Genomic DNA, 14,620 nt, shown 5'->3' with positions numbered 1-14,620 from the left:
GACGCCCCGCCCCCTGCTGGCCAGAGACGCTACATAGGCAAGGTCAGCTGACTGATACGGATGACGCAATGGCAACAGCTCACAACAACTTCGCCAGCTCACGAGATGCACACGGAAGAGTGACTGGAGGGAATAAACAGCGATAACTAGAGTTTCCTGTGATTTAAAAGGTCAGTCAATGGCCAAACGTCCACACAAACTTAACAAATACACATAAGCGAAACAAATAAGCAAACAAACACATAAGCGAACAAATAAGCAAACAAACAAACACGTCCCCGCTGTGTTAGCTTACAGCTATGCTAACGCCGCTACAGTTGCTACAGTCCGGCCGAATAAACAAACCGCTCATTGTCAAATTCACCCGAGTCATGGTCACTTCGAAATAATAAAATACCATGACATTTCATACTTTTTTTTTAATGGACTGTGTGATATTTTCGCTACTGTAGTTGTCAGTTGATGAGCACTTCCGGTTTACAGGCTCTGATAATGTACACACATCACTTCATACATGATTCTCTACATTTTCTCTAGCTTAAACATGGTTTTTCGAGGTATTTAATCCATTTGTGTTGTATGTTTAGCAGCATATATACTCTGTCTGCAGTGGTGTTAGGGTGCAGTTTTAATTCATAGGCGCATTGCCTATCTTGTAGCTATGATGTGTGTGTATAGCTCCACCTGGTGGTCACTAACTGCACATGCTATAAGTCTTTTCTGATATTTTCATTCTATAGTCAGTACCTACTATTCTGACTTCCTGGTGTCTTTTTCTTCTTTTCTCCCCACAGGACTGCGAGGACATTCATCTGACATCAATGAAGACGGTGGCTTCTTGTGTTTCTGAAGAACTTACGGTACTAAACTATGACTATTTCTGATATTGTCGACATACTGTACTATGTCGTTTTTTGGACATACTATACTATGTCGTTTTTGTTCATTTTTTTGGACATACTATACTTTGTTCATTTTTTGCATTTTTATATATTATATATATTTTCATTCTACTAAACTGACGTCATGGTGTCTTTTTCTTCTTTTCCCGGAACACCGAGTGCAAGTACATCTGACATCAATGAAGACGGTGGCTTCTGGAGTTTCTGAAGAACTTACGGTACTATACTATGACCATTTCTGATATTTTAGACATACTATACTATGACCATTTCTGATATTTTAGACATACTATACTAACTTCATGGTGTCTTTTTCTTCTTTTCTCCCCACAGGACTGCGAGGACAATCATCTGACATCAACGAAGACGGTGGCTTCTTGAGTTTCTAAAGAACTTACGGTACTATACTATGACTTTTATGATATTTTAGACATACTATACTATGTCGTTTTTTTTCAAAATGTCTTCTGATATTACTATATTATACTTTTTCATTTTTTATTCACATTTTTCACCCTAATATATTAATCATTTTTTTTCTAAAACTTCTATACTGTGTAGTTTTTACTGACATTTTCAATCTACTATACTGACTTCCTGGTGTCTTTTTCTTCTTTTCTCCCCACAGGACTGCAAGGACATTCATCTGACATCAATGAAGACGGTGGCTTCTGGAGTTTCTGAAGAACTTACGGTACTATACTATGACTATTTATGATATTTTCGACATACTGTACGATGTTTTCTTTTTGCATTTTTCCGGCATTGGTTAGGGTTAGGGTTATGACTTGCTATACATGCTATATTATGACTTTTCGGTCATCGTTATTGACATACTATACTACGCCTTGTCTCTATACACTAAACCGTGCCTTATTTCCACATAAAATACGATGTTTTCATGGGTTAGGGTTAGCTATACTGACTTCATGGTGTCTTTTTCTTCTTCTCTTCCCACAGAGAGTGAAGAGAGGACCCCCCCCCCCATCATCGGCTGCCTATGTTGCTGAAAAACTTGTGGACGTTTTCAGCCTTGGGGAAGTATAGCAGACTTAGCAGCCTTTGGGACTTATAGCAGACTTAACAGACTATCGATGTGGCTGTGAGAGGGTTAGGGGTTAGGGTTCACAGCCACTTAGCAGACCGACTTGGGGCGGTGGCTGGGGTGCCGAGCGCCCCCCCCCCCAGCCACATCAGCCCCCCGACTTAGCAGACTTAGCAGGCCTACAGACTTAGCAGACTATCGGCAGTGGCTGCAGGGCCAGTCTCACTGCCAGGAGTGCAGTGAGAGCCGGCAGCCACCTGTCGGCCGCTTAGCAGACTTGGGGACGTTTAGCAGACTTAGCAGACTTGGGGACATTTAGCAGACTTGGGGAAAAGGCTGCACTGCTATGTATGAATTGTATGAATAAAATGTGAATTAAAAAAAAAGTTTCTTAAAATACATTTGTCTCCTTTGTTCATTTCCAGTTCCTAAGATAGTATCCTATTCACTACTCTCTTACCCTCCTTTCTTCTATTCCCTTAATTAGCATCCTATTAACCAATTAACCCTATTAACGTATTCATTACCCCTTTATCCTTATCCTTATCTACTCTCTGCAACGTATAAGCCTCGAACCTGCAACCTCTGGCCTACCAACCACCCTTCTATCTCCTTGAGCTATCAGACCTGATGACAGTTCTCTGCTTTTACTTGTATTTGACTTCTTCATCAAGGGAAAGACACATTCAAACTCTGCATGGCACAAGACTCAAACTCCTGGGATCTTTAAACCCAGTGGACCACCCAAGGTTTGAACTCACGTTCTCTGGTCTCCAAGACGGGTTCTTATCACAGTGAGCCATCCGACGTGACACAGTTAGATGTTCCCTGGCCTATCTGTGATTTTCACCTCAGGTTTGGACCTTAAAATGTACAGCTCAAGCACCTCTTATTTGACCTGAGACATTATTGTTTCTTAGAGCTTATGTTTTGTTCATTTGGGTTTGTGGACCTGAAAGATGACTGCACCTGAAGAGCCTTGAACCGACAACCTTCAGTCTCACAGGCAGTCTTCTAACGCTCTGAGCCATTTGACCTGACACAGTATGGGAAGGTTTTGAAGTGGTTTTGCCTTTTTATTTGGGATGATGGACTTTAAGAAACAATGTACCTCACAAGGATCGAACTAACAAACGTTAGGTTTCGGGGCAATGTTGTATCTCTTTGAGCCATTTGTTCTGCCTCTTGTCCTTTTCATTTTCTAATCTATTTCTTCACTTTGGTTGTTGGCTTTCAAAAATCACTGCACCTTAAGAGGATCGAACTTAAGACTTTAGGGTTGCTGAGCGGTTGTGTATCTCTTTGAGCTATTTGATCTGAGCATCTGGTGTCTGGTTTGGTCAACTAACTAATACTTCACTTTGGTTGAAAGATTGCAAAATATCATTACATTACATTTAGCTGACGCTTTTATCCAAAGCGACTTACAATTACCGAACCCTGTACATGTGCTTTACGCAACGGACCTGAACTCGACACCAGCGCCTTAATGCCGAGAACAGACCCAATCCGGCCACCATCACATGTACATGAAGACCTGTGCTCCGGGCGCATTTATCTTCTTCATTTTGGGTAAAGCACTTTAAAAATCACTACAGCTCACGAGGACTCGAACACACAACCTCAGACTTTCTAACCTGTCTCCTATCCCTCTGAGCTATCTGTCCTGAGATGATTACGTTTCAAAGAGCTTATGACCTGTTCATTTGGGTTTTTGAAACTTAAAGATTACTGCACCTGAAAAGCCTTGAACCCACAACCTTCAGTCTCACAGTCTGTGTTCTATCCCTCTGAGCCACTTGACCAGTGACTGATACTTCTTACGGATTTTGCATCTGAAAAACCAGTGCAAATAAAGAGGATTGAACCCACAACCTCCAGTCTACAAGGCAGTGTTTCTTCCCAGTGAGCCATTTGACCTGGGCCAATAAACTTTTGTTTGGTAATCTAATTCTGCACTTTGGGTCTTGAACTTCCAAAAATCTATGCACCTCATGGGGATCGAACCCAAAACTTCAGCTCACCTGAGCAGTGTTGTATCACCCTGAGCTATTAGATTGAGACAGTGACCTGTTGTTTGGTAGATTATGTGACAAATAAAAATGTAAAAAAGGAAATAAAATAAGTCATAGTGCAGTCCATCTGAAAAAAACTGTCCTTGTAAGTATGTCACACAATTGTGCTAGCAACATTAGTAAATGAAAAACTCTTCTCTGGGCTTTTTTCACAGCATTTTGGATGTTTTACCTGAAAACCAGTGCAAATAAAGAGGACAGAACCAAGAACCTCTAGTTTTCAAGGGAGTGCTTTATCCCAGTCAGCCATTTGCCCTGGGTCACCTCATGGGGATCGAACCTTAAACCTCAGTTTACCTGAGCAGCGTAGTATCACTCTGAGCTATCAGATCTGAGACTGTCCAACTGTCCAAGACTTTGTTTCAAAAAGGAAATGTAAAAAAAGCAATTGCATAGTTTGTCATAAAGCTGTGCCTAGAACAGTTACCATGGACACAAGTAAATGTAAAACTCTGCTCTTCTTTCATCTGGATGTTTAATATCACTGCTCCCTCTAAGAATCAAACTCACAACCTCTGGTCTCCTGATCCTTCTCATATCACTCTGAGCTAAACGACCTGAGCACTCTGTCAGTTGTCTGGTAGAGAGTTTCTCTTGGTAGGGGTTGTGAAACAAAGTCAATGTGAAGAAAGTCATAGTATAGTATGTAACGGAATTGCACCACCACCAGATGTTAATGTAAAACTGTTCTCTTTGCTTATATGAATTCATTATCTTGGGTGCTTGACCTTAAAAGTCCCTGCAAATGATAAGCATTGAACCCTCAACCTCCTGTCTTCAAGGCAGTGTTTTATCCCTGTGAGCCATCTGACCTGGGTTGACTCTGTGTCGCTTGGTAATCTAATTCTACACTTTGGGTCTTGGACTTCAAAAAACATTTGTACTGGGTGGGTGTTGTATTTGTAAAAATCACTGCACTTCATGAGGATCAATAAATTGATAAACATATTGCACACGGTGAGAGTTGAACTCACAAAGCTAATCCATCTGACAGGCAGTGTCACATAGAAATACAACTAGTATGCAATAAGAAAAACTCACTAATTTAGGTGTTCAGCCCAAAAGAAGTCACATTTCCTTATGAGAATTGAGCTCATAACCGTAAAAGCTTTCATCGAGCAAGTATGTATTAAAATATACTTAGTTTCAAAGGTTTTATTGTCAAGATTCAAGGCCTATCTTAGTACGCTGAAGAGTGAACAATAATGTAATAAAAACAATCACCTGTTAAACTTTATTGCACGGTCATTTTATTTCCAAATGCAGGTTTTTAGGCTTGTTATCACAGCGTAAGAATATAGAAATGAGGCGTAGAGAAGATAATAAAGCAGCAGCCTTGTGGCCTATTAGGGATCATATTTACATAATAAAAACATGGCAAAAAGATGCGTGTGATCAATGCAAATCAATACAGGCGACGCGTGCGTAAAAAATGAACAGTAGGCAACGAAGTGAAACAACGGTCACACCTAAAAAGAAAAACATGCCATTTAAGCGCTAATGCAAGAAGCATTTGAGGTGTGGGTAAAAAATAGTGTATGCCATTAATAACCAAATATTTAAAGAGCAGAGATGAACGTCAGTAGATCACACAGTTCTTCAGATGTTAATTAAAACTGTAACTAGTGGATAATCACATGACCTTAATCTACCAGTACATCTGGACCACATTTGATTAAAGTTTAGATACTAACAGTGACATTAAGGGCCGTTAATTCGTTAAAAAAAGCAAAGTGAAGTTCTAGTTTAAGTCACAGTGTGTGCCCAGACTGCCTTTACACTACAGGCTGAGTAATATATATAAATGCAGTTATTGCAGGAAGTAAGGAAGCAAGTTGAACCCTTAACCGTTTATTAAGTCTACTTCTGAAAGCTGCCATGCTTCGACATTTAAATTTGAGGGCAAAAATAATCAAGTTAAATAAAAACGTCTTTATTGGGGCAATCCAATGATTCATTATTAATAGGAGATGATATACTTGTTTACAATAAAAAAAAAAGGCAACACCAGGTAATTTAAATTGGCCTGATATACCAACACAATTATGCATCAAGACGATCCACCAGTTTGGACTAGAATTGAAGTATTATTTAAATATAAATAAATGTTTTTTATGCATTAAGCGTGTTCCCTGTCTGGCATTAAGCACTAGGCAAAGTTTAAAATGTACTTAAGCCGTGTTTGTTTTACCTAAGCAAACTAATTAAAGTGTTGAAGGCAAACCCCAAAAAGCAGTCATGCATTTAAGGTGCGGAATATCACATCCAACCACAGCAGTGACGTCTCATTTATTTTCCTTGTTGCATCAAATCAAGTCACACATAAGACTCTTCAGCGAATAGGAGCTTCTCAAAGTCTGGGTCGGCGGATGAAGGATCGCTGCATCTCCTCAACCACTCCCTGCGATTCTCCATGAGGGCGAGCGCCACCTGCTGGCCGCTTTGGGGATTACTGCGCGGGTGAGAGGAAAAGTAGTCCCTCACTGTCTTGGTGTCACATGGGGAGAGGCAGAAATGGGACTGTGGTGAATCCACATGGGAGATTTTGAGTCCTGGGTCGCTGGGAAGTCGTGCTCGTGTGAAAGTGGACGATCGATCCACGAGCACTCGCCCAGGTTCAGACCCTCGTCGCTTTTGGAGCATGGCGTCGCATCCTTCTTCCACGGATTGAGACTTGTGTTGCTTGAACAGCGACAAAGAAGGCCTGCTATGCTGGAAGAATACAGATGGAGATGGAGGCTTCATTTCACTCTCTGCAGGGGAGTCTGAGGAGTGGATCCACGGGGAATTTGTGGGGATTTGAAGGCTCCCTGTGGAGCGGTGATGTGTCGGTTGTCTCCCCTTCACATGGCTTCCTCCTCCTGTATCTTTAGAGGATGATATGGGCATGGGATGGCTGATTGAGATCAGTTTTCTTCCTCCCTTTTCCCCCGCTTTTCCTTTCTCTGGTACAGCCTTCCCAGTAAGTCCTGCCTGTTTGGTAGAAAACACAGAATGACATTTTAGTTTAGTTTCTATTCATCATATTGCCTGGTTTGACAGCTTTTTTCACATGGTTTCAAAGTTAAGATACTAACAGTGACATTAAGTGTGAATTCAAACTAAAATCATGGTTATGTTGGCCGTTCTTTCGTTAAAAAAAGCAAAGTGAAGTTCTAGTTTAAGTCACAGTGTGTGCCCAGACTGCCTTTACACTACAGGCTGAGTAACAATAAGAATCTATATATATATATAAATGCAGTTATTGCAGGAAGAAAGTGCTAATTTATATTTATAAGCAAGATCAACCCTTAACCGTTTATTAAGTGCCGTACTTCGGAAAGCTGCTATGCTTTGACATTCAAATTTGAGGGCAAAAATAATCAAGTTAGTTATAAATACATCGGGGACAATCAAATGATTCATTATATATATATATATATATAGAATAGTATTGTTTACAATAAAAAAAGGCCATTTAAATTGGCAGGTTTTCGCTTTGGCTTGATATACTTTATATATATATACTATCTTTACTAAATATCATCAATACTCACTCCAGTCTTGTCGTCGTCCTCCTTCTCCACGTTGTCTTGTTGGGTCAGTGACAGCTTCCGGCCTTTCTTCAGCCAAGAGTTTGGATGGAGGCCCCTGCAGACTTTTAATGTGCCCCAGTTTAGTGCTTCCTTTGCTGGGGAGCCTGGGTGTCCACTAGAGGGCAGAGCAGAGCTTAGAGAGGAGGGAGAAGAGCCACGGGGATAGCTTGGAGGGAGATGGGTCTTGTTTGGGTGAATCCCTCGTCGTTTGGCCCATGTTTGGTCACTGATATCGGAGTTGAGAGAGTCCAGGGAGGAGCGTGTAGCTGTGGGGGAATTTGTGGTAGAAAGGAGGCGAGGAGAGCTAATTTCCAAACCTGTTTTCCTCAGTGTCAACGCCATCTCATCTTCTTTATCCTTACCAGAGAGAGTACTCCTGGAGACACACGGGCGAAACTTAGCCACGTATTTAATCGCTGGCTCTGAGCATCTTCTTGGTCTGTGAGGAGATAGAGAATCAAGGGATTGTGCTTCATGAGTGGAGCTTGAAAAGTGTGCATGCTCCTTCTTCCTCCTGTTGCTCTTTCTCCCCTGCAGGTGTAGCTTCAGCCCCTGCATGTTTGTTTGCAGTAAATCTGGCTCTGTGTCTTGCTCGCAGTCGCTGAGCGTGAGGATGGAGTCCAGGCTGCCTTGGAGAGGTTTGGCTCGGCTGCAGAAACCCGGAGAGCTGCTGACGTCCAACTCGTTCTCCAGACTGTCGTAGGACGAGTCGGTCAGAGGGTAAAGCCACGAGTCTGAAGAGAGAGAGAGGGATGCAAAGACATATATTAGACAGATGTAGGAACGTTTTGAGTTTCATTCCACAGGCCATAAGACTACTAAACACCTGAACTTTTGAAAGAACATCCATCTGTTTGCATTTTGCTAATTATTTATCTAATATATCATTCCATTTACTTGACTCTTCTTGCACTATTCCAATTTTATTTGTATTTACTTGCACATCTCAAAACATTCTCTTGCACCTAATCTGTAGACTTGGTATGTCTTAAATGTCCGGTTAGGATGTATTAGAACGAAATCTAAAATAAAAATTGTAAATAAGCCATCTGTATGTAAAAAACCACCTGTATGTAAATTGTAAATAAGCCATCTGTATGTCAAATATGTCTTATGTCTTAAATGATATGATGAATTGGAAATGGGGGACCCTGATGTAAACAAGACGAAAGTCTTTCTCTGGTCTGCATCCCCTTAACAATTGTATGTTTTGAGCTGTACTGTACTGTACCCAATATACAAGCTGTTAATAAACTTTTCAAACAATCAATCAATCAAGTTATACATTGCCATATCTACAATAAAGCCTTGAAACTTGAGAACCTTTCGATGAGCCTTTAACTACTGTCAGGGGCGGACTGGGACTAAAAATCAGCCCGGTAAACTCGACCGGCCGCCAGTCAATTGTCAACGGGGGGGGGGGGGGGGGGGGGGGGGGGGTGCTAGTGAATTGTCCGACTGGTACAGTCCGCCCCTGACTACTGTCTAGGACAACAATTTTCTTTCAACTCTATATATTTCTTTTGCTTGTGTACCTGATCCCATCTCAGCAGTGAGTCTTTGTGGCGGTCCTCCGAACAGCGAAGACGGATCTTCCCCCAAAATCTGCTGACAGTGCTCGATCATAAACTTCACCAGCTCACAAACCTGCGGCAAACAAAGGGAACACTGGTGTTTCAAAAGTGTGAAAACTGTGGAGTTCAATTAATACAAGTGTAACAATTGTTAACTAACTAATTGCAATGTTCAAACTTTTCCAAGGCTGGCTGAAACTTCTTTTTATTTTCTTCCAGCAATAAGAGTGCATAATTTCTGAGCAGCTAGTGTGACAATGAAGGTTAAAACTCAACTGTTTGCTCTTTTCAAAAAGTCAAACTGTTCCAAGATAATACTTTTTATAAAGCCGATTTGAGACATTCTTGAGGAAGCTTGACCTGGTTTAAAGGTGTTAACAATGCTACTGTAATCAGGGATTAACACAAATATATCTTTCAACAACAACATGTGTGAATGATACTTCTAACCCCAATTTCAGAATGGCAATGAAGACGGAAATATGCTGTAAAATGATTTGAAGATAATGTGCATTTTGGATTTTATTTTCACTAGTAAAAAAAGGGTTTAAAAGGCACAACTATTAAGAAGTATCATGACACAATTATGCGTTAGAATAGCACATAAAAACATAACTATAAACACAAAAAGGGAATTGATTGAAAAGGGAAACATGAAAATGGATGGAAACTAATTATTAGGTGCTCGAAATATTTTAAAACAAGCTTTTTGCTATGTTACTACTTCAAGATGTTCTATGACTGACATTGTTATAACATTTTACTAATATATTTATGAAATCATTTTGATGGATGATGTAATAATGTAAAATATGGATGCTTTGCTAAATTGTATTAAAAAGTCTGAGAGTAGAGTCCTGACACAAGGCCAGTAATAAGATATAATAATGTGGTTTCTAAGGAACCACGTTATTATATGTTTTGCTTCTAAAGATGAAAACTTTCTACGGCTTGTATGATCTGCAGACACACTTTGTTTCTGAGCCGTGATACAAAGACTGATTTAATTGTGTTGCAAAATTCAAACAAAATAGCAAGGCCAACTGTATCTCCGTCTGGGTCAAATTCCTCCAAGTATTAGCAGTCATATTTCCTCCCACTTTCTCACCCTCTTGGTTTCCTCTCCCTCCACCTCAGGGCTGCAAGGAGCTCCAGGAGCCCAAAGCATGCTGGGAGCGATGCACACGGACAAATTGAAGCTAGTCATCTGGTTTTCGTGGGCGTTGCCCTGGATACCGCGCAGCATTGCTAACAGGTAGCGTAGCAGCAGGGCGTTTTCTTTGGGAAGCCGTAAAATCATCCTGGAGAAAAAGAACAGTCGTATGTCAATATGTATTCATATTCAAAATTCAAAGGTTTTATTGTCATATGCACATGAAATTATTCTGCTCCTCCAACGATGCAACATATATAATAAAATACAAAATAGTGCAAAAAGTCAATATACATGTAAATAGAATATGATATGTACAAGAACAGAATTTTAAATTAAATAATGTACATTAAGACACAATTAAATACGATTTATTGCGGTGATAACTATTTCTATAAATAAGTAGGTTGCAAGTTGACAATGTTTATCGGGGCATATATTTACTATAGTATGATATTGTGTTATTTCCAGTTGATATATATATATTTAAATAATGCACAGTACAGTTTTTAACATTGCGTCACCTCTTTACGTCCTGCAATTGTTCCTCTTCCTCCTCCTCTTCCTCCAGAACGTCCATCCACTCTTCATGGAGCTCACAACACAACAAGCTGCTTGGGATGCTGCGCAAGAAATCCTGAAAACAAACAAACCTTTATCACACATGCATCGTTTCCTTAGTTTCTAGTTTTGATACTGTAAGTGTTCACATGCATGATTAAGATTGATGTGTGTAATAAGTGACCCCTTGTGTGCAGAAGCTCTCTGTTATCCCTGCAGATAATAATAATAATAATAATCCAGATTATAGTAACAAGCTAATCCAGATCCTCTGCTGTCTGTTCTGCTAACGTAGCTGCACGGTACACACAGAGGATTTACTTTCAGTTGTGGGTCAATTAGCTCACAAATAACATGATGCTACGATGACACGTGTTGCTATGAAGCTTCATTAAATATTGAATAATGTATTTATGTAAGAGAATTACAGAGCATGGGGTGGGGGGTGATTTCCCCCCAAAAACTAAGAATTTCTAGGATTTAAATATAGAAGAAATAACCTAGAAAATTATGAGAAAATAATCAAATAAATCCTTCAATATTGTTTATTACCAGTAAAATAAGGTGCTTTTTCTTAATATTCTGTCTATTGATGTTTAACTTAAATATATATATACACCCATACTGTTAGGGTGGCACCATTGTAGGTAAAAAAATAATACAAATAATTACGAAGCAGGGGGTAGGGGGTGATTTTCCCTAAAAGAAACTAAGAATATTTAAGATTAAAGTCGTAAATATAGGAGAAAAAACCTACAGATTATGAGAACATAATCAAATATTCCCAGATATAATAAAGTAATTAATTTATAAGAAATACATCTCAAGTTCTCTGAGATTAACATCACAAATTCCCAATAAAACACAATTTGGATAAATAGTTTTTTTGATAGTAAACCACATTGGTTCCCTTCACAGTGTATTATGCCAGCAGCAGATAACCAACTAATCAAATGATACTTTTCAATCAGATCTGGCATTAATGAAACTCTCGTGATGTGAACCCAGAAGCATGATATCATGATGACTCTAACTGTCTCACTTTAAAGACTCCGGCGATGAGGAAGACGTGGTCTCTCGTCAGAGGAAGTTGAAACTCTCCGCTGTCCAAAGAGTCCCGAAGTTCACGGACGGCTCGCGCTCCAGCCGGACGACGGAAGATCCCCCGCGTCCACGAACCCTCGTGGTAAAGGAACGCCATCATGTCCTAAAGAAGGGACAGAAAATGTAATAAAAAGTCTAAAAAAAAGTTTAAAAACAAACACAATTCTTGGTGAGAAAGAAGGATAAACAAACTATGAAATCACTACTTGTTTTTCCCACTCACCATCACGGGTTTCGGCAGAGCGTCCTCCACGCAGACGGAGCTCAGTGATTGGCCGAACAGAACGCCTCGGGGCCCGCTGGCGAGGGAAAGTTCGTTCAGGTGAGAAGAGGAACCTCTCCAGAAAGCCCAGGTGATGAGAGAGCGCCTCCTTTTGAACGGCTTCTGAGACAAATCTGAGAAGAAGAACACAGTATCCCAGAATGCATTAGCAATTAAGAGGATCAGGATCAAAATGATAGATAGATGGATAGATGGATAGATAGATAGATAGATAGATAGATAGATAGGTAGATAGATAGATAGATAGATAGATAGATAGATAGATAGATAGATAGATAGATAGATAGATAGATAGATAGATAGATAGATAGATAGATAGATAGATAGATAGATAGATAGATAGATAGATAGATAGATAGATAGATAGATAGATAGATAGATAGATAGATAGATAGATAGATAGGTAGATAGATAGGTAGGTAGGTAGATAGATAGATAGATAGATAGATAGATAGATAGATAGATAGATAGATAGATAGATAGATAGATAGGTAGATAGATAGATAGATTTTCATCCCCAGATATTGATCTCACCTGCAGATTCCCGCGGTGCTTCATTGATTCGAGGCTTCATAATGAACTGGCACTGCTTGTACACCTGCATCTGCTCCACCTGTCTGTCTGCCGCACTGCTCCCCCCCCCCTGAGACCCCGCCTGTCTCACATGACTCATCTGGATACTGAAGGGAAACTCATGACCTGAGAGGGAGGACAAGAGGCAATATAACTCCCCGCAGGCTGGTTAGAAAAACATGGATAACATCACATTAATAGTCAGCACACACACTGTGACCTCTCGCTTTCACCCTGCAGGAGATACATTACACAACACACACTCTTCTCCACGAATGAATGGTGCTAGTGTGTCTAAAAAAACAAACATCTCACCCCCGTGTCAGCACTTAGAGCTTCTCAAACTTTCTCTGCAGAAGCGAAACAGAAATGACCTGAAGACTCAAAGTGGTCCTGACTTACTGACCTATCAGAGGATAGGGGGCGTTGTCCCTCTTGGAGATGACCCACAGCTGGAAGTCTTTCACATTTCCCTGAGCAAAACACAGAGAGAGACGGTCAGAAAAACAAGAAACACTCGGAGAACAATGCCTTTAAAACCACACAGTCGGTCCTGCAGAAGAGGAGGAATACATTTTAGGATCGGAGATGTAAAAAGAGTAGAAGTTTTTACACGCTGTGGGTTTATATCACATGCAACTTGCACACATGAGCTGGAAATAGGCTACAGGGCGTCTGTGAAAACATTAGTTGTTCTGAGTTGTATGCCATGGATGATTATGTTGTAAAAAATGTGACATCAGGGAAACCAGGACCGACATCTTTCAAAATGTTAGGAGATAAAACACAAAATGGAAAGCCCTCACTACATAAACGCCTGCAGGTTAACATAATGAAAACGTATCTAATCAAAAACTATATTTGAGTAGCAGTGTCAGGTCATTTAAATAAGCACCTTACTTAATACTTATACAGTTAACATGATCAATACATGTGTTTCGTTATGTAGTTTGTTGCTGTTTACATCAGATCACAAACAGACAGTTTGTATGTATGTTACAATACATGAAATTCAATTCAATTAAAATATGTTGTTCACTCACTATGATGCCAAACTGCTGCAGGGCCAGGCGGATCACCTCATTGGCTGAATCTGAGTTGCTGACAGGAAGTGTCTTGGTCTAATTGGGATAGAAAGACATATGGACAAACCAAGACAAGAGGTGTAACTTCAGATATACATCAGTAATAAAAGTGACAGAACCAGACAATCTTTAAACATCACATCATTGAGAGCTTAAGTGGGAATAATATGGTGTTGGTGTATACAACTCATCCTGATAACATTACAGAAGGTAAACTTACAATAGCAAAAGTATTGATTCCCTTCCCATAGACTCTCAGAGGAATAGTTTTAGGTTCCTCCTTCTCCTTCTCTTCTTTTATCCGACTGGAAAGGAAGCAGAGAGGAAGCTTTACTCGTCTCTCTTCACACACACATTTTATGTTTATGCATGGAGGCAGAGTTTACCTTTTGAGAAGGGAGAGCCATCTCTCTTTCTGTTCTGCTGAGCTGAGGAGAACATGGAGAAGATGTCATTCATTTCAGAGTAGGGCTTATCCTGTCTGCTTTCTGATCACTTGGCAAATACAGGCAGGTTTACAGCATCAACAACATATTTACTACTCAATTTAAACACATTTTACAGCCTCTGACGCAAGAAGATTCAAGGCTTTTATTGTCATTTGTACATTAGCTACAGTGTAGTTATGTCAATGCAAATCTTAGGTGACAGGCTCCTCCAAGTGTGTGTGGGTGTGTGTGTGTGTGTGTG

At 40.1% G+C, this 14,620-nt stretch overlaps 1 protein-coding gene and 1 long non-coding RNA gene across 2 annotated transcripts; one reads left to right on the top strand and one right to left on the bottom strand.

Moving 5' to 3' along the window:
- Nucleotides 1-910: 910 nt before the first annotated feature.
- LOC117499101 lies at nucleotides 911-2,348 on the top strand. Its single transcript, XR_004557656.1, has 4 exons — nucleotides 911-1,120; nucleotides 1,236-1,301; nucleotides 1,531-1,596; nucleotides 1,863-2,348. It is a non-coding gene; the product is annotated as an uncharacterized LOC117499101 (long non-coding RNA).
- Nucleotides 2,349-5,255: 2,907 nt separating this feature from the next.
- On the bottom strand, nucleotides 5,256-14,463 carry LOC117499239 (rho GTPase-activating protein 20-like). The gene is made up of 13 exons (XM_034151616.1): nucleotides 14,450-14,463; nucleotides 14,317-14,358; nucleotides 14,151-14,235; nucleotides 13,889-13,966; nucleotides 13,252-13,318; nucleotides 12,807-12,971; nucleotides 12,213-12,385; nucleotides 11,928-12,092; nucleotides 10,849-10,961; nucleotides 10,280-10,472; nucleotides 9,133-9,244; nucleotides 7,559-8,331; nucleotides 5,256-6,995 (listed from the first exon to the last, which is right to left on the bottom strand). The coding sequence occupies exons 1-13, from the start codon at nucleotides 14,461-14,463 to the stop codon at nucleotides 6,339-6,341; spliced, it is 2,637 nt and encodes an 878-aa protein (XP_034007507.1). The 3' UTR covers nucleotides 5,256-6,338.
- Between the last annotated feature and the right edge of the window lie 157 nt (nucleotides 14,464-14,620).

Source organism: Trematomus bernacchii, unplaced genomic scaffold (assembly GCF_902827165.1).
Source record: "Trematomus bernacchii unplaced genomic scaffold, fTreBer1.1, whole genome shotgun sequence".
Taxonomy (NCBI): domain Eukaryota; kingdom Metazoa; phylum Chordata; class Actinopteri; order Perciformes; family Nototheniidae; genus Trematomus; species Trematomus bernacchii.
The sequence above is the reverse complement of the archived record's forward strand: the minus strand, read 5'-3'. Positions and strand labels throughout refer to the sequence as shown.